This window comes from Cheilinus undulatus, linkage group 21 (genome assembly GCF_018320785.1).
Source record: "Cheilinus undulatus linkage group 21, ASM1832078v1, whole genome shotgun sequence".
In the NCBI taxonomy this organism is placed as follows: Eukaryota; Metazoa; Chordata; class Actinopteri; order Labriformes; family Labridae; genus Cheilinus; species Cheilinus undulatus.
This window is the reverse complement of record NC_054885.1, coordinates 30759892-30786360: the sequence shown is the minus strand read 5'-3', so window position 1 is coordinate 30786360 and position 26469 is coordinate 30759892. Positions and strand designations below refer to the sequence as shown.

Genomic DNA, 26469 nt, shown 5'->3' with positions numbered 1-26469 from the left:
CAGCTGGGTCTTGGCAGCTGTCCTCGCAGTTATGCAAGACATTAGACGTTGGTAACAGGGTGGGGGTGGATGGTGGGCGGTGGGGGTGTATTAGACAGGAGAGGACGGGCATGTAGAGCGTATGAGGTGTTAACAGCTGCTGCTAACCATCGGGTCAAGTTCTTATTTATTTTGCCTACATCAATGCTTTTATTGTTTTCTTTCACAAGCACGTTTCTCTAGTACATCTGTGGTGCTTTCTTTTCCCAGATTGAACTATCATTTCTATGAAAGAAATTAAGAAAAAAATGACGGATAGACAATGTTTGAAAAGACAAACATCCCTTGCACAGTCTGTCTGCTGTCTCTTTAAGTACAGTGTTGCTGAGTGCACTAAAAGGACCATTTTAGTGTAGATAACATTTCCACATACTGACTGTCAGAGTAAGCAGAATGAATGATTTCTGGTGTGTTTCCTTCCCACAAAAGGCTCAAATGCAAACTGAGCAGTGAATAAACCAATCATTCATTCTCACATATCCTCTGTTCTCTCTGGATAAAGCCAAAGTGCCACACTTGTAAAAGTGAGAGCATTACATTATGTCGATGTCACAGCGCCAAACTAACACCACCAAAGGCATGTAGTGCCACGAGAGTCCTGCTCATCAGAGTGGGCAGTGACGTCATGAAGAGAGAAGGAGGGCTGAACATGCATTGTATGCACAAGGGCACACTGACCTTCACGTGCTGCTGATACTGATACAAGTAAGAGAGACACAGCAGCCTGCAGGGACACAACAAACTGCAGTGATGCAAGCAGAGGAGTAGGCAGTGATGTTCATACACTGACCACAACACATGGATGAGAGCTGATTATCATTCTGTACAAGGCACTCAGAAACTTTATTTTATGTCAAGGCCACTAAACACCAGTAAAATCTTGTCATTAAAGGAGTAGTTCCATTTTTTGTAACACAGTATGCATGCTTATCATAGGTCCTTTAAGCCCTATACTAATACTGTACGTAGCTTTCTGCTGCTAACCTTGATGCAATCCTTTGACAAACATGCAATAGATCACTAGATTTCTCAGTATTGTTCAATAATTCAAAGGGATAAATCTAAAAATGCAATCACATGCCAAACATCAGCCAATAACTGCACTATACTATGTTGCTAAAAGACATCAAGACAGTATTTGTCAGTAGGCGTTTAATATTATAGTGTTGAAGTAAGACCACTTCAAAACTGTCTACATTTTCTCAACTCCAGAGGTCTGGTGCATTTATAATCCAAACATAAGCCAAAAACTGCTTTCCTCTTCACTTCTGAAATGAGACAGTATTAAAAAAGGTTTGATAAAATACTTACAATTTGGCAAAGTTGACTATAGAGAATTTAAATGAGATTCTGGTCCTTTAAAGCCAACACTGTATGTGGATGTTCATGAATAATTTTCATTACAAAGTTTATATGTGCAAATCTGAATATGTGTCAGGTACATTTGCTGAAAAACAAAACATATTATTTTCCTTTTTATTTTCAATAGGGAAGCACATCACTGGATTTTTTTGTCGGTATCCTATATTTACAAATTTATCTTAGCTGATACTGGTAGTCAAATGTAGTTCAGATGTAAAACTTCAGTCCTCAAAATGCACAATTTAAAATCTGAAGGTGAAAAAAATTACCAAATTTTAGTCCTTAAAATACCCTGTAAGTGTAAGAAATGATGATGAATAAAGAAAAAGGTCTGTGGGTTCAGCCTAAAACTCTAGTTTGTTTGTATGGTGAATACAATTTGTATGATATTTTCATTGCCAAAATACTGACTGTAAAAATCTGCAAAAATGTAAATATCTGCCAATACCGATAATTCCCTTTTTAAGCAAATACCTCCCAATACCGATATCATGCACCCCTAATTTATAATCCTTGGGAAATACACTCAACACTGACAACCTTAAGTCAGACTGGGCTGATATGATGAAGGAATCAGGAAAAAATATTCTGTCAGCAAGATGTTGTGATTTGCAACAAAACGTTACTTGAGTGTTGAGAAGTAAAGTCTTAACATTTCACCACGCAGCTTGTTCTACAGACTAATCATCAATAAACTCAACATATTGGAGACATCCTGAGGGATGGGTATCATTTGGGTTTTTTCTTAAACCTGTGCTAAATCGATACTTCTTATACGGTGCCTGTATCATAACTGATTTGCAGAACAAGGTTTAAGAAAAGGGACCCAGTGTAACTTAACACATAAATCACACAAATTCCATAATGTTTTTCTTGCCTTTCAATTTGGGTGGCAGGGTATAGAAATGACATATTGATATCTGTGATGTAGTTCAGATCTCGCTATCAGATGTGTTGGTACCGGTTAAATGTTGGTACCAGATTCCTATGTTCATGCCAAGACATCTTAAAATGCATTTTGAACTAGTTGTCTTTAGAACCCAACTTGGATGGTTGCTAAATAGTCACACAAAGTGGACATTAAACAAGAGCTTAAACATATTGTTTTACATGAGATGATGCAAACTAAATGTTTTTTTGCAATCACATTAGTTCCAAGTACTTTCCCATGCAAAAGTGTCAAATATTCACTTGTTTCAGTTTATTTTAAACATGTGGAATTGTTCCGTTCTCCATTTCTAACAACTTAAATATATTGCATATCATTAGTCCTGCACAATTAATCTAATAATGACCATGCAATCATGATATCAGACTGTGCAACTGCATAATCACATAAAAGGCTGCGTTACTAAATTTCTGAAAGGTTTACAAAAATGCCTGCAGAAAGACCTTGAAGTTTACAATAATGGCACTATTGCACTTTGCAGAAGTACTTATATATATAAAAAAGAAATATTAAGTTATTTTGAAATCTGTACTTTAAAAACCTAATGTTTGTATAGTTATGTTATTTAATATCTGTATGTTCTGAGTTGAGAAACACACTTCAAAACTATCATTCTCTGCATTTTCCTTGATAACCAAGCAAAATGATTTCCTTACACCATTTATACACTATAACATAATTGCAATTGTAAAATGCAAATTGTCCAGTCTAATTGCAATTGCACATTTTTATCAAATACTGCAGCAAATCTTATCATGGCAAAATGAACAATTTCGTGTTTTAAACTGCAGGCAAAACATAACAGGCCTAACTTTGGAAAATACAGAAATCACTGTCCCCTCATGCAATTGTTTTTAGACACAACAAGGAAACGTAAACATATGATAATTGTCAGTACATTTATCGTTAAAAATGTTTAAGGTGTCAGTCTGTTACCAGTGTGATAAGTTTTATATGCCTTGATCTTTGGATATCATTCAGCTACAGCGAGGACACGGTGAGTGCCGTGGTGACTTCACACACTTTCTAAAAAAAACAGACAATTTTGATATCATGCATACGGAAATGTATCATCAACTACAAAGTCTACATGCAGAATTTGATTAAAATCTACTCAGATAGAGAAATTATTTTTGAATGATGATGAACCAAGTACTCGGCGGATTACTAAATACATGCACTCATTAGATCTTTTTCACTCATACGGCTATATTGATCGATAATCCCTTGAAATCACACGTTGCCACACATGGAATATTGCGAACGCCTGACTTTATGGGAAGCACCTGAAGGCGGCATGGGTAGTGCTTCGCTTTTAAAAGCCCTCAAATGAAAACTGTTGGATTATGTAGCTAGCTGTCCGGTTTATTATAGAGATTTTGTTTCAGATTATCGCTATCAAATATGGTAACAGTAAAATACCACCTGGAGTCAACACTTTGGGGCCAGTGATCATGGTTTAAATGCTAGGTCGCTAATAAACCAGAGCTACGTTCATGTCGAGATCAACAGTCAAAGCTTCTTTACAAAACATCAAAAATATTTCGACATGCTCTTTCCTTTAAAATCTTGAAATGTGGGATTCTTCCTGCTACTCGCAGTGTCAATTTCTGTCTTTAATCGCTTGACGGTGTCAGCTAAAAAATAGCCAGCGAGCTAGCTTAACGTGGCGAAGCCTCAAACCTCCCTCAGTGCTGCAATGTGGGTTAGCATCTCAGCGTCCAGGTGGCTAACAATCCCGAACCGCCATATACTAACCGCTTAGTTTATTACAAAACACTTCAAACATACAGTTACGAATATTGAGCATATAAAAAAACTGCATTCATTCACTCACCTTACGTTCAACCGTCAAAAACCGTTGACAGTACACGGGTCCGCTTCCTCAGCTGCAGCTTTCGACTCTGGTATTTTCGCCCATGCTGCATTATCAAAGGGCGGAGCAAACGCTGACTGACGGTAAAAAAGGACCAATCGGAGAACAGGTCACGCCGTAGCTGAAAGGTTCAGCCAATCAGCGTTCAAACTGACGTAGCGCTGTCGCAAGTGACTTCCAGCCAGCGCTGTTTACCATTGATGCAATTCTCGGCGAGATACTATAACAATTTTCAATGTAAAAACGCGACATGAAAAATTCTATCATGCTATGTTTGTACTTCATCATTGCCTTGCGCCGACACACAACGTCTTTTAGATGAATCTGTTTCTCCACATGTGCTGCTTTGACCATATATGTTAAAAAGAAAACCAGTAAATATCATTCATTTGATATCCATTGAACATGTCCCCCTTCAGTGCAGTTGGATTTAACTAAAAATCTATTAATGTATAGCTCTAACTGACTCATAATGTACTTTTATACGTGCATATTTACGTAATCACCATAATAATCAATATTTCTCTCAATTGCTCTGTTTTCTGATCTTATCTGAAATGTCATTCTGAGTTTTATTATCACACCTATGAGTAGTAACAGTTTTAAAATCTCAAATCTTAAGCGTGAAAACCTGAAGGTATCCCATCGATATTTTCATATCTGTTCACATGCAGAGGCTCGTGAGGGAATTTGTGTGTATTTCATTATTTCTCCACCAGGCGGCAGCAGATTGCTATGGCAGCAGCTGCAGCTGAAATGCCTCCATTATTTTTCATGTCTGAAACACGCTGAAAATTATGGATTTTGTTTGGTATTACGCATCGTTAGTCGGTTGCAAATGACTTGTCCCTTTTTAAACAAAAGCAACGTTTGTTTCTACCTGCAAAATATAGCCTTGTACATGCTCTACTGTGATCTACAAGCCCGGTTCCCAAAAAGTTTGGCTCTGTAAAATGTAAATAAAAACTGGATGCAGTGATTTCCACATTTCATAAATCCATATTTTATTTCCAATAGAATAAAACAAAATAACAGATGCTGAAACTTAGACATTTTACCATTCTGGTGAAACCAAATTTAAATGAGTTAATATTTTTCATGAAAGGCTAAATGTCTCAGTTGCAACATATGATATGCTTTTTATGCTCGATTGGGAACGGAATGTAAGTTTGAGATTTGCAAATCATTGCATTGTTTTTATTTACGCAGTGCCCCTTTGTTTAAACTGGGGTGTTATGCTTGAATTTGTAATTAAATATGAATTAAATAGTTGTGAAATTGATTAAAAGACATTGCAAAGGATTAAAACAGGGTTTGGCATTTAATATTATAGTAAAAAAAAAAAAAAAAAAAAAAACATGTACAGTATTGTTTCAAAAGGACATGCATGCAAAAATCACCTCAAAAGTCTCATGTGAAACCAGCACAAGACAGCATACTTGACTACAGTTTCAAATGAAGAATAATTTTACAGACTCATATCAATTATCAAAGTTACAAAACATCTGTTCAATACTTTTATGGTCACATCAGAGGCGGTGCAGTAAAATCCATGATTCGTTACAATTAGATCAACAATTTGACCTTTAATGCACATAAAAACTATGTTTTATTAATACTGTAAAAATGTGTGTTCTTTTTACAAAATACTGATGCTGTCATTTGTCAAAATAAACATTAAAATGTGGCTTTTCTTCAATTAAATATGATCAGTCATATAACCTCCTTAAATTAAATATGCTCTTACACCAAAGCAGAACAAAGAGAAGAAATGTAATTACCGAAAAGAAGGATTCAATCCTCTTTTTCAGACAGCTTCCAGTATAGAAAATATGGCAATTGTGTTAAAAGTGCTTTCTTTTCTAGTCAGGACTATCTAAAACAAGACATTTAATCAAAGCCAGTTAGCCACACTGTTTTAAAAAATGGGAATAATAATTATCGGAACTTGCGACGGTCAGCCCACGCTCTTTGGGATAGCTCTGCTGTCTCAAATCAGGGCACATTATTCCACCACAAGTCATTTCTGATAACAGACTCACTGAAAGGTTACTCTTTAACTGATGGGTATGTTTGTGTAGCACTATGTCAATATAATCACTGCCTTTGATTAAAATAAGTCATGGTAGCACAAAAACAAAAATGCCAAAAAACAGTAAAAGTTAAAAATGATTATGACTTTATTTCAGCAGAAGGAGGGGTGGTTTATGATGAAGTGCTTTGGCTTTATGAGTAGAAGTGTCTGAAAGTGCTGAATTCATAAGACTGTCAAAAAACATTCTAAGTCCTGCAAATTAAACAATTTCACCCTTTGGACTTCACCACAGAGCACACACCCCATGGCTTTTTAACCAGGAGAAAACATTTGCTTTGTGTATTTATTGATGTTTTTGGTATTTATATCGTAGTCTGTCTTAACAGACTACAAGTCAACAGTGGAGCTAAGGGTCTTCGATGTCCAGGAACTCCCTTTTGGGCGGCGCTGACCCTCTGTACCAAGCACAAGAGTCATCGCTCCTCTTAATACAAGCAAAGTATTTGGCCTGGTCTCCATTGACTGTCCTGCCAAGCACCCAGTCCAACCACAGGCACTCGGACGGGCTGCTGAGCGTGCAGGGGATGGAGGTGCAGCGAGTGATCTGAGGAACAGAAAGGAGAGCATGATCAGGGATTGTGCTTACAGCTTTTAAGATTATTTTAGCTCGCGGTTGCTCAGAAGTGGCTAATTCTGCTTTGCTGAAAATATATTTTGAACTTTTCTACCTTGCAATCACAGCCCATTTCATAGCGCTGAGTCAGGCTCTTCTTCTGGGTCATACTCAGATCCTCCCAAGGCATGATGAAGTTACACAGTGTGACATACATTGTCCCGTCGCTCTGCAGTCTGCCTGCAAGGGAAGAAGCCAGGAACAATACAATTGTTAGATTTCATAATGGGCAACATGGTTGCCAGGATATCACAATTTTAACTTGGATACAGTGCCTATTAAAAGTATTCATCCCCTTAGACATTTTACCCTTTTGTTGATCCTATCCTTTAGCCCTTTTTGAGTCCAGCCACAAATACTGTTTTGGATTGAAGTCTGAACTTTGACTCTGCCACTCCAGAACATTCACCTTGTTGTCTTTAAACCATTTCTGTGTAGCTTTTGCTGTATGCTTTGGGTTATTGTCTTACTGGAAAATAAATCTCCCACACTGTAGTTCTCTTGCAGAATAAGATTGTCCTCCAGGATTTTCTTATATTTTGCAACATTCATTTACCCTCTACCTTTACAAGCCTTCCACAGCCAGCTGCTGAGAAGCATCTCAACAGCATGATGCTGCTACCACCATGCATCACAGTAGGGGTGGTGTGTTTGTGGTGATGTGCTGTGTTTATAGCGTCTTGTCTGATGGCTAAAAAGCACCATTTTGGTCTCATCAGAACAAAGAACTTTCTTCCACTTGACCATGAGGTCTCCCACAGGCATTTTGGGGACCTGTAGTCCAGATTTAATGTGAGTTTTCTTCAACAGTGGCTTTATCTCTGACCATCCCAAAAAGATTTGACTGGTGAAGAACCTGAGCAACAGTTGTTGTATGCAGAGTTTCTTCCATCTCAGCTGCCGAAGCTTGGAACTGCTTCAGAGTAGTCATAGGTGTCTTGGTGGCCTTTCTCACTAGTCTCCTTCTTGCACGGTCACTCAGTTTGGGAGGACAGCCTGATCTAGACATATTTACACATGAGCTATTTTCCATCCATTTCATGATGATGGATTTAACTGAACTCCAGGGATATTCAGTGCCTTGAATTTTTTTTGTATCCATCCTCTGACTTAAACTTTTCAACAACCTTTTCTTGGAGTTGCTTGGAGTGTTCTTTTGTCTTCATGGTGACACGTGTCTTTATACTACAATTGCTTGAGACACATTCACTGCACTCAGGTGATCCCATTTCGCTAAATATGAGACTACTAGCACTACTGGGCTGAACCTTTTACTTTAGAGTAATCTGTTTTCACTTTGACATTAAAGAAGGTTTTTTTTTTTTTTGCAAAAAGTCAAATTATATTGACCATGATTGATTTATAAAATCAATAAAAGGGTAAAACATCCAAGAGGTAAATACTTTTTATAGGCACTGTATCACTTCAGACACCTGTTTTGATACCATAGCAACAAAAACAGAAGTCCCAGGTACCCAATGGGTAATTTCATTGTTTTGTTTAACCAAAATGGTAAGAAAAAGTCATTTCCATTGCCTAAATGGCATAAAAATGTTGGCAACTAATGTATTTGTGCAATTTAGCATTTCTGATGGGAGTCATCCCTCTCCAATACACTTTTTTGAAGAAAACAGTAGGATTTTTTTGGAACTTCTCGATACAATTAATCATTTCACAAACAGACTGAATGGTTTTAAAAACACACGGCATCAAAACAGTAGCAAATTATTATACAATATAAATGACTGTGTCAGACGCCTTACCTGTGATCAAATATTCTTTGTTGTTTCCCTCCAGAGTCACTCCACACAGCGAAGCGGTGGGGGCGGTGTAGATGGTTTCGATAGCCTGGTTGGGACCTTTGAACATCTGATAAAACAAACAGAGAGAAGAACATTCAGAGTCATGTTGGAATCAGATTTGTGTTGTTGCAAGAAAATAATATCTTAATCCGATGTACCTTGATCTGTTTGATGTCATACTTGATCCGTGTGATAGAGTTTCCATAGATGTCATCTCCAATGCCGACTTCTTCCTGTGCAGCAACCTTCGCCCTGATAACTGGAGACAAAACAAAGCATCTTTAAATTAATTTCACTTTAAAAAAAATAAAAGTTCAACCTATTGATGCGGGAAAACTGAGATGGATCTGGGTCTGAACGAAGCCCCGCCCTGGTTTGGCATGCTAGTGTTGGCTACGACCAATTGCTGCGGCTTGGATCTTAAGAGTTTGCATGTGCCAGGTGCTGGGAAGACAGAGGCACATGAGTGTTTCATCAGCTGCAATCAGAGGAAGGAATGTGCGCCGCCTGCTCCCAGGCTGCTGGGCCGACACAGGAGGAAGCTAGTCAGCAATCTTTTGAAAAAGCTGAACTAGAATGCTCCCCTCGCCCCCAGGCCTCTCTGCCGACCTGCTTCTCTGTCTGGAGAGAGGTGCTGACATGCAAATCAACCTCTCCCTCCTCTAACTCCTTTCCCTCTCTCTTCTCTGTGCTCTAAAGTCGTGCCTTCCAGATTCAGAAGGGGAAAAAATACACTGGATCAAGTGGAAAAATATTATCAGAGCCATAGAGATGAGCCTTTGAGCTAAAAAAAAAATATGACTCATAGACTTCACAAGCACTGCTCTTATCATGTGAATCTTAATGATCAAGTACAGTAAAGCATTGAGCGTGTGCCAGTCAGAGCTGGAGATGTATGGATTACGGGAAAAATGCAAGTTGTAGTGATTAATCTGCAGTCACATGACTGCTACAGAGAAAAAAAGGTTTATAAAGTCATACTGAAAATCTTTTAAGTGGAAGAAGCTTGCTAATCACAACCAGATGTTCTCACAGTCCTTTCTTTTCCAAGGTGGCTGCTACTGGGTGCTGCGCACCATCTCCAGCCTGCCTCCTCACCAAATAAGATCCAGTCGTTTTATTTGCTTTTTATTTGATGAAAGGTATGAGGCTGCAAGCCACATGTGCCCTAATTCAATGACAATACAAGCTTAGAGAACATCTCCTTTTAAGGATCTAAAGAACGGACTCTAAAGAAAAAAGGAAAACAGGGGGAAAATAAGAGTGTGCACAGATGGAGTGCTGCGTTCTCCATGCACATGATCAGAGGAAAACAGACAAGTTAAAAAGCAGAGGTAGCACTGGTGTAGCAATATCCTACGTGTGTAAAGGGAGGAGACAAACTTTTAATGCAATATAGTCACAATCATCAGGTTGACAAGAAAAAGAGGAGGCATGAAGCCCAAAGAGAGATAGAAAATGTGCAACATATAAAACTGTCAAATCTAAACTGCCACACAGCTGATTTAAAGTGGCAGAATTACGAGCTGTACACTAAAGGGACGTTATGAAACAACAAAGTGGACCAAGTAAAAGAGATTCTGCTTCACCAAATCCTTCAAAAACTCTGAGTGAGAAGTGCTGAGAGCAGAAAGTGTCCAACTTTTTGGGCTGCACAGTGGATTAGTGGTAATCCCCTTTGCCTGAGTGTGCAGAATCACACACACTGAACTTCTCCTCTTACTAGTCTAAAGTAGGGCAGGTGAAAATATGAGCAGTATGTAAATAACACTGAAAAATGGGGCTTAAGAAAATGATCTATACATTTAAACAAGGTTGGCTTATTAAACTGAATTAAACATTCAAATCTTAAAGACTACTGCTCTTAACTAATACAACGTCCATGTTAAAATTATTACATATGAAATAATTTACAAATAAAATACTCTGTTTTTTTCTTTATTCACTGAATCACTATCAATATTGTTTGTTTTCTGAGGGGGTCAAATGTTTTAAAAGCCTCCAATTAAAGCAACAGGTTGTCTGGATTTCAGCTGGTGCACACTTTGGTGCCCATCAATGTTCTCTCAGTGGAAAAAAAAAGTCAATTTTAATTGTTTTCATGACAAAATCCCAACAAAAGAAAGGCCTACCTTCTGTTTGAACTATCCATTATCATACATATCTTTTACTTTTCAAGAAAAACCCCAAAAACTTTAAAAAGCTTTAAATTCATGACAAAAAAGTTTTTACACTTTAAAAGTTGTAAATGCATGTGAAACAAAATGTAGAGTTTTTGAGATTAAAACGTAGTAAAGCTGAAAACAAAAATACTGTTCTAAGTTTGGTTTCTTGTAAATGTTTTCACTTTGCACTGTTGTAAATGTACGACTTTGAAAACTTGAAATTTGTACGTTTCTATTGTCAAAATTTAAGAAATTTCTATTTTTTTCCCCAGAAAATCTGAATTAATAACTTTGCAATACAAACTGTATAAATAATACTATAAAAAACTTGGATCTTTTTTTCTAAAAATTTTAACTTTTTTTGCACAAAAATGAACAGATTCTCTTTATTTTTCGTCTTCTATATTTGCTCTTACACATTATGTTTCTAATCCTGACATCTGAGACAAAACTTGGGTTAGAAGACTTTCTTAGTGATGGGAATTGTGTCTCTTTTCAGTGATCTGGAGAAGACTTTTTTGGCTCCCAAACAGCTCTTCATTTGGGTACCAGTTTGGCTTTATATCGAACGGGAATACTCGAACAGGATCCGGATCTTATTGTTCACGTAAAAGAGCCAGTTCTTTGAATCAGCTCATTCATGGACAGCCCATCACTGGGCCACAGCCATTGAATCATATAGCACAGACAGTCTACCTGGCTTCTTTTTAGCCGAAGACTGATGTGTGAACTAGCGCTGTAAAGCTGTATGCAGTTGTAGTGATAGAACAGCAGTGGCACTGGCAAAGTTACACAGTGCTGAAAGCAGGGAACCAGGATCCTCTGTAGATATAGATGCTTTTCTCCTGGTTAAAAGTTTTTTGTACTAGACTAACTCTAAAACTACTGTTTTAAAGTGGAAAAGTAACATATTGCTGCTTTAGATATGCTGATATACAGCACATCTCACAGTACATGTTGATGTTTACAAGCTGACAAAGCTCTTTAAAAAAGATGATGCAGAAAACTAGGAATTAAGAGAACCGTGTCATTTTCTAGTTTAAGAAACCATAAGCACATTATTTTGTACAGTGTTGTGGGCTTGAGAGTGCTTTAAAAAACAAAGGGAAAAAGAGAAGAAAGCAAATGTCATGTAATTGCAGAGCTTGTACATGCACTTTCCTCTCTGAGAAGCCGCAAAGTGGTCAGACTGTGAATGAGAAACTACAAGTTTAAACTGAATCCTGTTTTGAGTCTTTCTGAGGAGACTAGGATTTAATCCACTTGTATTCACTTGAGGAAAGAAATTTCATAGTTATGAGCCCATGGCATCACCTGATAAAATCTAAAGGCGACAGTCTACAGCCGCCATAACATTTTTATGGTTTCCTTCTTTTCTCCATTTGTGAGTTGAACATGAAGTTGGACATGCAAATGCTCATGAGTTGCAAGAAAGCTGAGCTATTCTGCACAGAATCATTAATGTGCTTAGTAAGTATAAAACTGCTGACCAGATTGATTTTATGCACTATCATCAGTAATACTTGCTCTCAAAGCAGCCTTTGACACAGCATGCACATGTTAAATCTGGTTTTAATGTCAGCTCTTGTTTACACAGCTGGAAGCACAGGTTGAGGTCATATCGGAAATCACGTTTGAGCCAGTGTCCTTTCGAGATCACTTATCATTTTTCCCTTCTCTGGAAAAAATATTTGTCAGAATTGTGAAATAAAAACAGCAAACAATATGAAAGTAGCATATGATGGTTCAGCAAATCTCAAGGGAGGGCTTGGAATTTATGTACCTAGGAGTATCTCTCTGCTGCTTTGAAATGATAAATGCAGATACATGTTAATTTTTGCCAGTTGATATTTTGTTTTTGTAACAAAAGGGAGAAAAGACACGGCAGTAAAATCCGATAACATGGCCAAGTCAACAAGGTTAAAAGCTAGATGTTCCAACTCGAGTTTGGATGATTTTCCTACTCAATCGAGCCTTTTTCATTTGTAAAGCATCAGATCCTTAAACTGTAAGAAAAAAACACAAGTGTAGTTTTACTTACATCACCCATTACTTTCTGAATCTCTCTTTTGAAGCCTATGAGAGTAGCACCTAATTAAAATGCTTTCATACTAGTAACAGACAATAGTCTGGAGCTAAGGCTGGGCCTTTAGCTTCCTGGCTAACAGAGACCAGCCGTCGGCCCATCAGTCAGGTCAGCCACGCCCTTGATAATGCATAACTTTTAAAGGCGTTGCACACCAAGGGTGGCGAGAAAAACTGCACGATACGAGAATAATTCAGATGAAAATTCTGACATGCCTTTCTATGCACATCAGTAGCAATGAGATTCTCTGAGAAACACTGGAGTGAAAGATAAAATTAGCGTGAGTTTATCTGCCTCGAAATCCCTCTACCACAGGCAACAATGACCATTCGTCAGGAGCGAAACTTTGGGAAAAAAAACAAACAGTAATGATTTGAAAAAATACTAGCTAAAATTTCACATGATTGGGAAAGCCTGTATTGACCTGTGCAGTGTTAGCACAGAAAAAATGTGTCTGGAGTACAATGAACTTTATCCTTAATAGAATCAAAATGGACAACTTATGCAAGAATTCCCCTGTCTTACAATAAATGCCAGTGAAATCAGAGCTATTCAGACCAAACATAATTATTTGAAGAAGCTTGTAAGCATGTTTATTTCTGCTGTAAAAGACAGCATTTTCGAATGGGTGTATGTACAATCTTGGGCTTTTGCAGCCAGCCTCTAGAGGACACTCATAGTACTGCAGTTTAACTGGCTTTAGTCTTCAACCATGAAAGTTATCGCTTTGTCAAATTATCACAAAAGCAATCTCAAGACACTTTACAGAGTTCAATCAGACTGCATTCTGTTACATTTTTTATAGAGACAAATTAAACCCATCATAAGCAGCAAATGCAGACTCACTCTAAATTAGGACGTCTACTTTGGAGGCTACCTAAAGGTTTAATTTAGACATTTTAATATATTACACTTTAACTTTATTCCGCCACGCCTCTTAATTTTTAGAACTTCAATCTCAATTTCAATTTGCTTTATTGGCATGAACAGATCAGTTACTGCCAAAACAGTGTACAAAATAAAAATGCATTAAATATTTACAATAATATAAATTTGCATATTAAATAATTCCACAAATAATCAATGTATATAGAAATAAATCGGCTTATTAGATAAAACAATAAGACTAAAAAAATTATAGAAATAAAAATAAAAAATAAAATAAAAAACTTCTAAAAAAAGAACAAAAGAAAAAAGGAACTTCTATATGACAAATCAAAGTTCGAATAAAGCAGATTATGCCTTTTTTTGACAGCTCCTCAGATTTCCAGTTAAAACACTAAAAACAAGTTTGCAATCTTCTCATACTCTTGAGTAATCTTCCGCCGGTTCCAGACACACACTGACTCCTCGTCTGTGCATCTTAAGTAATACTTTCAGTTCAGTAAACTGTCTGACAGTAAGTATGGGTTCCTGAAGGCTAAGTACTTGTGCAGCAACACCCTGGAGGTGCCATACAAATCATCATCTACAAACTACTCGTGTGTTTTATCCAATAAGTAAATAATCACAACAAAAATGCAAATTGCCAGTAGTTTAGTGGATCTTAGACAAGGATGGTAAAGTAAAAAAGACCTGACAAGACAAAGGGAAAGTCCTCAGCATGCCATAATTTTAAGTGCAGCATATCTCTGCCTTTTAAAGTCAGCCACCCAATCATTTTCTGTGCAGCAGCTGGCAAATTAACATGGCTATAACATCAAATTAACAGGGTTTCTCTCAGGACCTAATACAGCCTTTCAAATCTGCAATGGCACTTGAAGATTTTTTATGAAAAATGCAACTCTAAACATCCTTTAGGCCAAGAAAGGCTGATAGTGTAAAAATAGGTTTATGATAGTAGGCGGGTCTAACCACAGTAATGAGGTATGTGGGGTTGTGGGTGTTAAGAGTAGTAAAGGTAATGTTTGGATTTGGTCTCAGGCACTGAGAAAATAAATTCAATGTAGGAAGAAATATCATATTATATATGCAGTTTGAACAAAACCAAAATGCCAGCATAAAATAAACATGTTTAAAAGGACAGCATGACAGGAAATGCATGTATGCATTCCATTTTTACCTTATTTTCCAAAGACAGCATGGAAATGTGGTTATTTCACAAGGAATTTTTTTGATATCTTGTTAAATCTAGCTTGTTATCCAAAATAATTTACTTTTCATTTTAGGAAATCTAAAGAATGCATGTATGACTTTAAAATATGTCCACTTAAGGCTTCCATACATACACCTTTTGCACCATATTTTCCTTCCTTGCACACATTTTGCGACACACTGGAAAAAGAATTTAAAATACACTGCTTTAGAAATAAATAAAAAGATATAGAAAAAATGTTGTTTTAAGACAAAAAAAATGCACATTTATGCCAAAGATTACAAATGTATCACTTTTAATTAAGAATCATTATGAAAGTCTAGTGAGTGCATTTGCTTTATTGTGTGGATTTGTTCAGGATAATAAATAATGTTTATTTTAACTTATTTATGGTTGCAGTGGTAGTCTTACACATCTAAAGGCCTACACTTTACCTTTGATACTAAAGTGAGCTAGTCCTTGTGGTGCAAAAATTCAACTCTTAGCAAATGTTATTGTCTAACTTCTAATCAAATATATTTAATTATTCTATGCTACATTCACAGACCAAATCCAGAAAGTTCCCTTATTTTAAGGGATCTCAAGCAAAATGTCTGGCCGGAACAGTTTATAAAAAGTGAAAAAGAACATTGCCAATGGGAGAGCAAGTTTCTACTCTGAGTCTAAAAGGAAGGTAACCTGACACAACAGATGGACTGTTTTTATATACCTATTGCATGCATGTATGCAATGGATTTACATATCAGAGCAACGAGACAAAATAGGCTAGTAGACACGAGTGGCTCCATCCTGAGCTACTGTATATAGGCATGTTTTTGAATAGCAAAGTTTGTCGGTGGCTAAAATTCCTGCCAAAGCCCATTGGGAGACATGCAAAAACATCTCCTCTGCAAAGAGACGCTTTCAGTTATGGCTCTTGACTCCTGTTTACATAAAGAAATGTGGTTGAGGACTTATGAAAATGCCACTTTTCTACAGCTACTTCCAAGCTAAACACTACTGTGGCATTGTATTTACCCGTTTACAGTACAACTAAACCCCAACTGTTAATCACAATCTCAAGTCAAAGCAGATCAGCGAAAGGTTTCAGTCTGGTTCTTTGCTCTATATTCAACAAAGTAATGCTGTCCAGCTCTGATAAAAATGCCACTTTACTATAGCTACATCTGAGCTAACTGCTACACTAGCAGCAGCTCAGGCTATCAACTCACAGGACAACTTAACCCCGCCTGTAGCTACCGCCTCGTTCTCCTCAAATGACAGCGATTGGTTTAAAGTGTTTCAGTTCGGGACGACCTTTGTGGATTGGGGCTGAGCAAGATTAAGAGTAAGGTGCACTATTCAAGTGAAGTAGGAATTTCTTACTGAATACACATAATAAAAGCCTTACTTTTTGCCCTTTTCATGTTTAAATAAGATCTGAATTTGTTACTGTGCAATACAAATGAACATATACATTTACTAATTGAACAGAGCACAGTGATGTTACATTTTTTTAATTGATTTATAACACGGACGTTAACTTGAAAAATAACTAACAAATGTATCCTCTTATCATTCATCCAAGGTACATTACCTGAATTCACCTCCACCAACCGCAAATAAAACCCACCCACCTAAGTCAGCAGATTTCATTCATGCATGACTCTTCAAACAGATGACTCAGTCCGCAAACACTGTTGTCACACTGTTTTCTTGGTAAATTTACAAAGAAAACGGCCTCTGAGTCTGGCAATTCTATTGTTGAGGCAGCCAGTACAGCTGGACCTTCCCTGGCCAGGAGAACCACTTGGTCCCACCTGGACGAGCGCTACAAGTCGAGGGAAGGAGAAAAGATACAAATGCAAGCTGCACATGCCCAGAACTGTGCATATGAAGAGAAACTTGATAACATGAAATTTGTAAAGTTTATAGATTTGAAGTAATACGTGGATCTTTATGGATCTAGGTTAAAATGGATTAAATCTTTTACTTGATTTGAAGGCGGGGCCCTTTCTGATGCAGCAGGACAATTTCTGTTGGAACATTAGTAACCGAAATGACTCCTTAAATCACTTTGTCGATCTGTCAGCAGAGAGATAATGGCTGCTGTGTTGAAATGGTTAATGTGGTCAGAATCACAAGAATTGTAATTTTATAGTGATGCAAGAGCAAAACTTACACACAACAGTTGTGTAAATAATATTGATCATGAAAAAACACACAAAAAGCCCAGGGGCAGAACGTTGGACTTTAAACAGGTTGTTTAATATTTACTTATGATGTTACTCATGCTGTTCACCACAAATTAAGAGCAGTATTAACTGCTATCAAGGTTAACATTTTTGTTAATAGAATAAGAGTTAATGAGAAATTTGATTTGATTGTTCCCAGGTAGAGAATGAATGGACCACTCAGTGTCATTGGAGGAGGAACATGCTATAGCTCTGGGCGTAGTTTAGCCTTTCTGCAAGCTGGTTAACAATGGCGGCCCTCAAAGAGATCAGAAAGGTTGCAGCTATAGTCGCAAGAGTTTATGAATGGCCTTTTCAAAGCAAAAAACAAATACGGTAGTAGACATGCGCAGCTGTACAGGTCAGCACTGCTGTAGTGTTATCGAGTTTAAAATGCATGCTAGAGCTTATCAGGAGATGTGCAACATCATCTCTGCCAGATGCCAATGCCATGGATATGTGAAACAGTCTATCTGGCATGCCAGGTCAACGTGTGCCCACCTCTGTCTACCAAGATTTTGAGTTTTTGCAGTGAAGCACTCTGGCTCAGGGTGTCTACATCAGCCTCCTTGCACATTTGCACCTTTCTATGATCTCCAACAAACGGTCAAACACAAACTGCTGAAAACCCACTTTTCCTCTTACGGTAAACTCCCCAGCAGGATAATGTGGTTTCTTCAGCCTCAGTGGTAAAATCCAATGGTAAAGAGAAACCTTTGAATAAGTCAGCTACTGTGTACATACCACACACACAGAGCCAGCCTCAGCAAAGACGGATTTAAATAGCTGCACAGGCTGGTCACTGTTGAGACAACCGTCAGCGGAGGGTCTGATGGTGAAAGCAGCAACAGGCAGTGTTTTGTTCCAGGTACTTTGAAAAGGAACCAAATAAATAGCAGTTTAGAGATCATAATGGATGCAGGGTTATGATACCAAGGTTGTAAACTTCAATGTGATTCTCGTAAAAATCTATCTAAACCAATGCCTGATTTAATGCTATGGGAACAAAAGTAGAAGTCCTAGGTGCTCATTAATGGGAGCTGTCATAAGTTACTGGTGCTAAAACATCACAAACATTTGTGCAGTTTAGACCATGACAAGGAGTTTGCTTGCATTTTTTGCTGGATTCCTTTCTCTCTGAACCACCTGCCATATAAAATAGGTTATATTTTAAGCTTGAGTGCTTTTCAGCAATATTATTCATTAAAATACAAGAGAAAGGTGTCGAAAAAACTAAAGGAATCACAGGTTTTGACAACCCTACACATTATGCTCTCCACCACTGAGCAGAAAAAGGGAGGACTGATGACTTTTGCAGCTTCACATGGAGGATGATTCCAAATACCACAGCTATTCTGTTTTTATTCTTTCTGCCCTCCACAAATAATGGTAAAAGGGGGTTGGAAAATAATTCAGTAATAGGCTATTCTGTGGCTAAAAATGCTTACCAGAGAGAATGCCTGGCTATGGAAAGAAATCACTCTAAAAAGAGTGCACATATTCACATTTTGGGCTTCTATTTTACTATAAAACTCACCCGAAGAGTTAGTGACCAGTGCCATAAAATTAAGCAGCATTTTTGCACATACAGACAGAGGAAAATCAACAGATTATCACAGGAAAAAAGAGAGGGAGGGAAGTGGAAAGAAAGGAGTGAGAGACAGAAAATTCCATCCTCCTCCCCCTGTAATGGTAAACACAAGAGCAAGGGCAAGTTTGCACGGTTTCCCCCTCAAAGAGATGAAAGTTTTCCGCCTGAAATCAATGAAACGACCCTCAAATACAGAAAATCGAGGAAATTATAGGCAAATGTTGCTTTAAATTCATTATTTTCTCACTTACCGACATCTGAGTTGCAAAACGCCTGCTGAGGATGCACCGGGGCGCAGCTGCAGGCTTCTGCGATTTCTTCCACTCGCCACAGGAACAGAATGGCCAAAGTGACAAAGTTCGCTGTCCAGGTCATCTTGTAAAACTGTGTTAAATCTTAGGCAGGGAAATGTGAAGAAGCGAATTTGAGCAGTCCGGTAAAGCTACAAGAAATTAATCAGAAGTTTCCCTAGCTTCTAGTGAACGACTGCCGCTCCACTTGTCAAAGTCAGAGATGCAGAAGCATGAGAGTGAGCTCGTTCCTGTTGCGTTGAGCACTCAGGCTGTTTTCCACCGTCAGGCATCATGCGCTCTTTATTTAGTACAGGCCACGCCCCCTGCTGCGCTCTCAGCCAGTCAGGAAGCAGCAGCCCTGCAGAGGTCAGGGGCTCCCAGAGTTTTCACATACAACCCACATTTCCCGTCACTTTCTGCCACTCTTACGATGAATGAAGAGGTGGGTGACTACCGGTATGGTAAACACGGAGGTGACGTGACACATACAGTATGTGTCAGGTCACCTATTACAGCCCACACACGCACAATTTCTCTTTTGTTCCCTTAAGCAATGTCCCTGGCCTTTAGGTCAACTTTTACACTTACAGTTTGAACTCCTGCCCAGAATTATCCCCAGTCTCAGAAAGATAACAAGTCTAATGCAGAAACCTCACATTTGCATCACAAAAATGAAATACATATCATGGAAAAGTTCTGTTTTTTTATTTATTCAAAAAGAAAAAAAAACATATATTTTTATTTTAATTAAAAATTGACATTGTCATCTTTATTACTTACATAAAAATGTGCAATTTCTTCCTGTTTAAATACTTATAAACCTGGCTTACAGCTAATAAAATCAAATATAACCTTTCAAAATATTACATTACATTGTATAAGACCAATCAAAAATGATTAATAATGATATATTATTAATAAAACAAACAGTAATTGGTCAGGGCTCCTTTTGCATGATGAAGCCCCCCTAAGAGTGCACCCCGCAGTAGGCAGAATATGATAAAGTGCTCTCCAGGTGCTCTCTCAGAGGAGGAAACATGATAACGTGCCCTCTGGGGTCCCTCTCAAAGGAGAAAATATAAGGTAACATGATAGTAGCCTCTAGGGTGCTCCTCAGTAAGTAAAATGGCATAAAGTGCCATCTGAGGTACTCTCCCTATAAAAATGTGTGATAAAGTGCCCTCTAGGCTGTGTCTTTTCAGTGGATAAATGTGATAAAGTGCCCCCTAGCCTGTGTTTTTTCAGTGGATAAATGTGATAAAGTGCCCTCTTAGGTGCCCTCTTATTGGGAAAATATGGGCAAGTACCATCTGAGGTGCCCTCCCAGTGGAAAAAAATATGATAATGTGCCGTTTAGAGTGCTCTCCAGTGGATAAAATGTTATAAAGTGCCATCTGAGGTGCCCTACCAATGAACAAAAATGTGATCAAGTGTCCTGGCAGCCCACTCAATGGAGGAAATGTTACAAAGTGCCCTCTAGAATGCTATTTCGGGTAAAAATTTGATAAAGTTTCCTCCAGGCTGCTTTCCAGGGGAGAAATATGATAAAGTGCCCTCTAGGTTGCCTTTTAATGCCTACTTGGCAGCTCCCTTGTGGACAAAATATGATAAATGTCCTTATGTCTGTACCCTCAGTAGACGAAATGTGATAAGTGCCTTCTAGGGTGCTCCCTTAGTGACTTGAATGTCAGAAAATGCCATCTGAGGTGCCCGCCAAGCAGACTGATTATGATAAAGTGCCCTCGCTATGGAGATACTTTTACCAAGTGCTCTTTAGGATGCTTCCCAGTGGATAAAACGCCATAATGTGCCTTAGGGTGCCCTCTCACTGGAGAAAATGTTACAAAGTGCCCACTGGGGTGCTCCTCAATGGACATATATGATAAAGTGCTCTCCTGGGTGCCATCTGACTCGAAAAATGTGATGAAGTGTCATCTGAGCTGCCCTCCCAGTGGCCAAAATATGATGTAGTGCCCTCTAGGGTGTCCTCTCACTGGAAAAATGTGATAAAGTTTACCCTAAGGTGTTACTGAGCGGAAAAAATGTGATTAAATGCCCTCCCAGTTGAGAAAATGTCAAAAAGTGCCATCTGAGGTGCCCTCTCAGTGGAAAAAATATGCTAGGGTTACCTTTAGGATGCCTTTTCAAGAGAGACAATTTTATAAAGTGCTCTCTGGGTGCTCCCTGGTGAACAAAATTTCATAAAGTGCCATCTGATGTGCTCTCCCTTTGGAGTTGTAGTTGATTAGATTTCCTGCGCTTGAGCTAAAACCATTCCTTTTTCATTCAGGGTACATCTGAAACTGCTGCTCTTGGAAATTTTCATACATATCAGAGCACTTCATGCTTCCATTTGCTGACAGGCGTCATAGAGATGCTGATTTAATTCATCCTGCAGTACCTGACACCTGCCCACAGAGCCAAAGCTAATGGTAACTGGTTAGCTCCACAGTATTAGCGCTAATCTATGGGATACTGTTGAGATGAAGATACACAAGAGCAGAGCCAACAATACAGACAGAACAACCTGGGCTTCATGGCGCCCCAGGCCTTGTATAATATTCTAATACAGATGCTGATCATTTGTTTTAATAATTTCTAAGCTGTAATAATAAAAGAGGCTTGATATTTTTCTTTGTATATATGTAAGTTTCTCTTTTTCAATCAAATTACAGAGGGAAAAACAACATTTTCCTCATAATCTAACTTTTTAAGTCACACTGGTACAGTAAACCATCGACCTCAGCTATGACCCTGAATTCTGTTGCAAAGGCTTCCTGTTTTCCTTTGTTTGCAAGTAAGTGCGTACAACAGGGAACTTACAAAAGTCCGGCCTGATGATAGTCAAGAAGAGGTCACTAAAGACAATTTAAGTCATTCAGTGGAGGCCAGAGAAATCCTCCATGAATCAAAACTAAACTTTACACACTTCGGTGAATTTGGAGGACAAACACGCTGCCGAGACATGAGTTAGAGTCGTATTAATCTTCTGGGGTCAATGGGTCAACAAAAGTGCAAGTAATTGTATTTCTTAAAAGGTTTCACTATTACGTCAAATCAGAAGTTGTGAGGGGAAGTTGACTTGTGTTTAATCACCTCTACGTATCATCTGCTGTTATCTAACTACACCTTTGAAAGCTCTGTGTGTCACAACAAGTCACTTTTAGTTTGTGTTCCTCTTTTTGGCATGACCTCTGATATCAGGTAACCTCAAAGACACAGATTCAGATATTTAAGTCTCTTAAGTCTCTCATCCAACACAACTCTTTTTGAGATTCTGCACTTAATAAGCAGCACTGTACAGAGTTTGACTGTGTACTTTTAGTGAAAGGTTTTATTTGATCAGGCAAAAGCACCCAGATCCCCTCCTATGCAGGTCTAAATGTGCCAATCAGGACACTTTACCTTGAATGGACTGAGACCATGTCATGCCAAACTTCTGTGCATGATGCACACTGAATCAGCTACCTAGACTAGCATGCTGATGCTGAGTTACAGATTGCCTTGACTGGTAGTAGATCAACCAGATGTTGACTCTTAGAAACCTAATATGAAAGAAAGGATTCAAATGCAAATGAGTCAGAAGCACCAGGCTCTCAATCAATACAATATCAAAAGATGGCATGACCACCTCCACTCACCTCCAGGCCTGCCCACACAAAAAGCTGGACCCCTGGAAAGCCCAGTAAGGTTTCCTCTTTTCATTTGTTTGCAAGTAAGTGCATAAAACAGGGAACTTACAAAAGTCCGGCCTGATGATAGTCAAGAAGAGGTCACTAAAGACAGTTTAAGATATTCAGTGGAGGCCAGAGAAATCCTCCATGAATCAAAACTAAACTTTACACACTTCTGTGAATTTGGAGGACAAACACGCTGCTGAGACATGAGTTAAAGTCGTATTAGTTTTCTTGGGTCAATGGGTCAACAAAAGTGCAAGTAATTGTATTTCTTAAAAGGTTTCACTATTACGTCAAATCAGAAGTTGTGAGGGGAAGTTGACTTGTGTTTAATCACCTCTACGTATCGCCTGCTGTTATCTAACTACACTTTTGAAAGCTCTGTGTGTCACAACAAGTCACTTTTAGTTTGTGTTCCTCTTTTTGGCATGACCTTTGACATCAGATAACCTCAAAGCCATAGATTCAGATATTTAAGTCTCTTAAGTCTCTCATCCAACACAACTCTTTTTGACATTCTGCACTTAATAAGCAGCACTGTACAGAGTTTGACTGTGTACTTTTAGTGAAAGGTTTTATTTGATCAGGCAAACGCACCCAGATCCCCTCCTATGCAGGTCTAAATGTGCCAATCAGGACACTTTATCTTGAATGGACTGAGACCATGTCATGCCAAACTTCTGTGCATGATGCACAATGAATTAGCTACCTAGACTAGCATGCTGATGCTGAGTTACAGATTGTCTTGACTGGTTGTAGATAAACCAGAGGTTGACTCTTAGAAACCTAATATGAAAGAAAGGATTCAAGTGCAAATGAGTCAGAAGCACCAGGCTCTCAATCAATACAATATCAAAAGATGGCATGACCACCTCCACTCACCTCCAGGCCTGCCCACACAAAAAGCTGGACCCCTGGAAAGCCCAGTAAATGGGCCCTATCCAGTAGTGATTAACTGATACCAACATGTGTTGGATCTGTAGCTTTGGAGCTAACCTCCATGCTAACATTTGCCTCCTTCAGGGACTGAAAAGTAGGTTGAAACATACATGTTGGATTCAAAAGTAGCCTAGAAAGTTGCCTATTTTCTTCTGGCATTCTGACTTGTGTGTATGGCTGAGCTATGAAGTCTGCTATTACTAACCCAGTAGTTTAATCAGCTTTCACTTTGTTAATATACCAACAAAAAGATTGTCCTCTGTAAGAACAGGGCTTTTCTTATTCACACAGGCTATATTTCACTGAAGCAACAATGAATAAAACCTCTATATTGTGAATGTTAGGGTATATCTACAGCCTGAAGGGGCCTTGTGGTCTTTAATCTGTTGTGCAATATACAACCCCAATCACAAAAAGGTTAGGATGCTATGTAAAATATAAATAGAAACATAATACAATGATTGTCAAATCTTGCAAACCCATATTTTATTCACACAACAGGGACAGGGCCATGTTCACCATTGTGTAGCCTAAATGCTTCTTTTAATCATTTCCCAGATGTCTGTAAACATCTGGGAAGTGAGGAGACTAGTTGCCGGAGTTTTAGGGGAGGAATGCTGTCCTGTTCTTGTCTGATTTAGGATTCTAGCCACTCAGAAGTCAAATTTTCCATTTTATGATGTGCAATTTTTTCATCCCATTTCACAAAATTTTACACCCATTTTTGCCACTTTATACAGATTTTGCCATTTTTGCATATTTTTTACCTTTTTAATTCAATTTTTGCCACTTCAAACCATTCTGTTACTTTCAAAATCACATTTCACCACCTTTTCAACAAATTTTAGTCATTTTTAACCCATTTTAGCCATTTAACCCAATGTAATTCTGTTTTTAAGAAAAGAGATTTACATTTTAAGAAGGCTATTTACTACAGCACAAAGGAATAAAAACTTATATCTGAGGTATGCTTCAGGCCATTGTCCTGCTGGAACACCCATGACCTCTGACGCAGACCCAGCTTTCTGACACTAGGCCCTACGTTGTGGCCCAAAATCTTTTGATTGTCTCAGATTTCATGATTCACTGCACACAGTCAAGGCACCCAGTGCCAGAGGCAGCAAAACAACCCCAAAACATCTTTGAACCTCCACCATGTTTGACTGTAGGTACTGTGTTCTTTTCTCTGTAGGCCTCATTCTGTTTTCTGTGAACAGTAGAATGATGTGCTTTTCCAAAAAGCTCTACCTTAGTCTCATCTGTCCACAAAATGTTCTCCCAGAAGGATTTAGGCTTACTCAGGTACATTTTTACAAACTCCAGTCTGGCTTTTTTATGTCTCTTTGTCAGCAGTGGGGTCTGTTACTTTCAAAATCACATTTAACCATCTTTTCCAACAATCTTAGCCATTTTAACCCATTGTAATTCTGTTTTTAAGAAAAGAGATTTACATTTTAAGAAGGCTATTTTACCACGGCACAAAGGAATATTTATTTGATTAGAGTGGTGATCATTTCATGCAACCAGTGCAAAACCACAGACTGCTTTGGACCAGAATCTTCTCCTTGCAACATAATTAAACCACTTCATTTTGTTTTCTGTTTGCCAGCATGTTATTTTCCACTCTTTTGTAATATTGTCATTGCCTCTTAGCAAATTAAGCACTGATGTAATGGCAGTAAAGATCATTACATCATCGTTCACTTGAACACATATTCTGACGTCATATGAAACGTCATAAGTGGAAACAGCTACTGGAGTACAGCAGATTTAAACATTTATGGTAAGGATAAGTCACATATGGATGTGGAAATACTTTGGTGAGAGTTGCCTGGTAATCCTTATGTCATGACAATTTGAGGTTTTATTCCAGTGAAAGTTTTATGCTCGCACAGTCAGTTGAGGAAAAACACAGTTTGAATTAGCTGAAAATACCGAGGCAGACTGAAGGAGGAGAGGCGGAGTGAAGAGAAGTGACATCATCCTATTAAACTTAATGGATTCAATCTGGAGGCGATTCCCGCCAGAGTAAGCTACACAAACTTCTCTGCAATACCGTGAAAGAAACATTACAAATACTTTGATTGTTTCTCATCTTTTAGTCATGCTTAACACCGGCTCCAGAAGCAGAGGATTTGGAGGGTATTGGCTTTGTGGTCTTTGGTGTTGTTTCCAGCTCAGGATGGGAGATCACAGTGAGGCCAGGGTGTTTGATGATTAGCTGAGGAGGAATAATGAAGAGAGGGAAAGACAGAGAGAGGTCTGTATCTGCTGCTGTTGCTGCTGCCTCGCTCCCTGACATCATTTTTGGCCACTGACTGTCAGCCCTCTGGCTACACCGGCAAATATTTCCACTGTTTTTCATAGTTGAGCATTTTTTTGCTTGGTTGCTTTTCCACAGAGCTCTGTACTTGATGGGAGGATATAAGCTAGGAGAGGGAGTTGGGGCAGCAGTCGACAACAGGAAACTTACTTAATTTGTCTTTCTAGTGATCCCTTGCATGCTTATTTTCTTTTTCCTGAAAGAAAATTTGGGCACTCATACCCCCTTATATGAGCGATTAGCCAGGAGTTAGATAAGGAAAATTCCCAAATCTCTCGATATTTTGTAAGCCAGCATGACTCGTTTTGCAGGGTGTAAGTTGCCAGACACAAAGGACTCAATGTGGAAAAC

At 38.4% G+C, this 26469-nt stretch overlaps 2 protein-coding genes across 4 annotated transcripts in view; both read right to left on the bottom strand.

Annotated features, from left to right (window-relative positions):
* Nucleotides 1-4290, bottom strand: part of usp36 (ubiquitin specific peptidase 36) — a 29317-nt gene extending 25027 nt beyond the window's left edge. For 2 of the 3 annotated variants that reach the window (XM_041817408.1, XM_041817410.1), the window contains exon 1: nt 4188-4290. The gene's annotated coding sequence lies outside the window, so the exon portion shown is untranslated. The remainder of the gene's footprint in view (nt 1-4187) is intronic. The other variant, XM_041817409.1, reaches the window with a different exon arrangement.
* Nucleotides 4291-5501: 1211 nt separating this feature from the next.
* On the bottom strand, nt 5502-19452 carry timp2b (TIMP metallopeptidase inhibitor 2b). The gene is made up of 5 exons (XM_041777651.1): nt 19138-19452; nt 8895-8995; nt 8698-8803; nt 6990-7114; nt 5502-6865 (listed from the first exon to the last, which is right to left on the bottom strand). The coding sequence occupies exons 1-5, from the start codon at nt 19259-19261 to the stop codon at nt 6668-6670; spliced, it is 654 nt and encodes a 217-aa protein (XP_041633585.1). The 5' UTR covers nt 19262-19452; the 3' UTR covers nt 5502-6667.
* Between the last annotated feature and the right edge of the window lie 7017 nt (nt 19453-26469).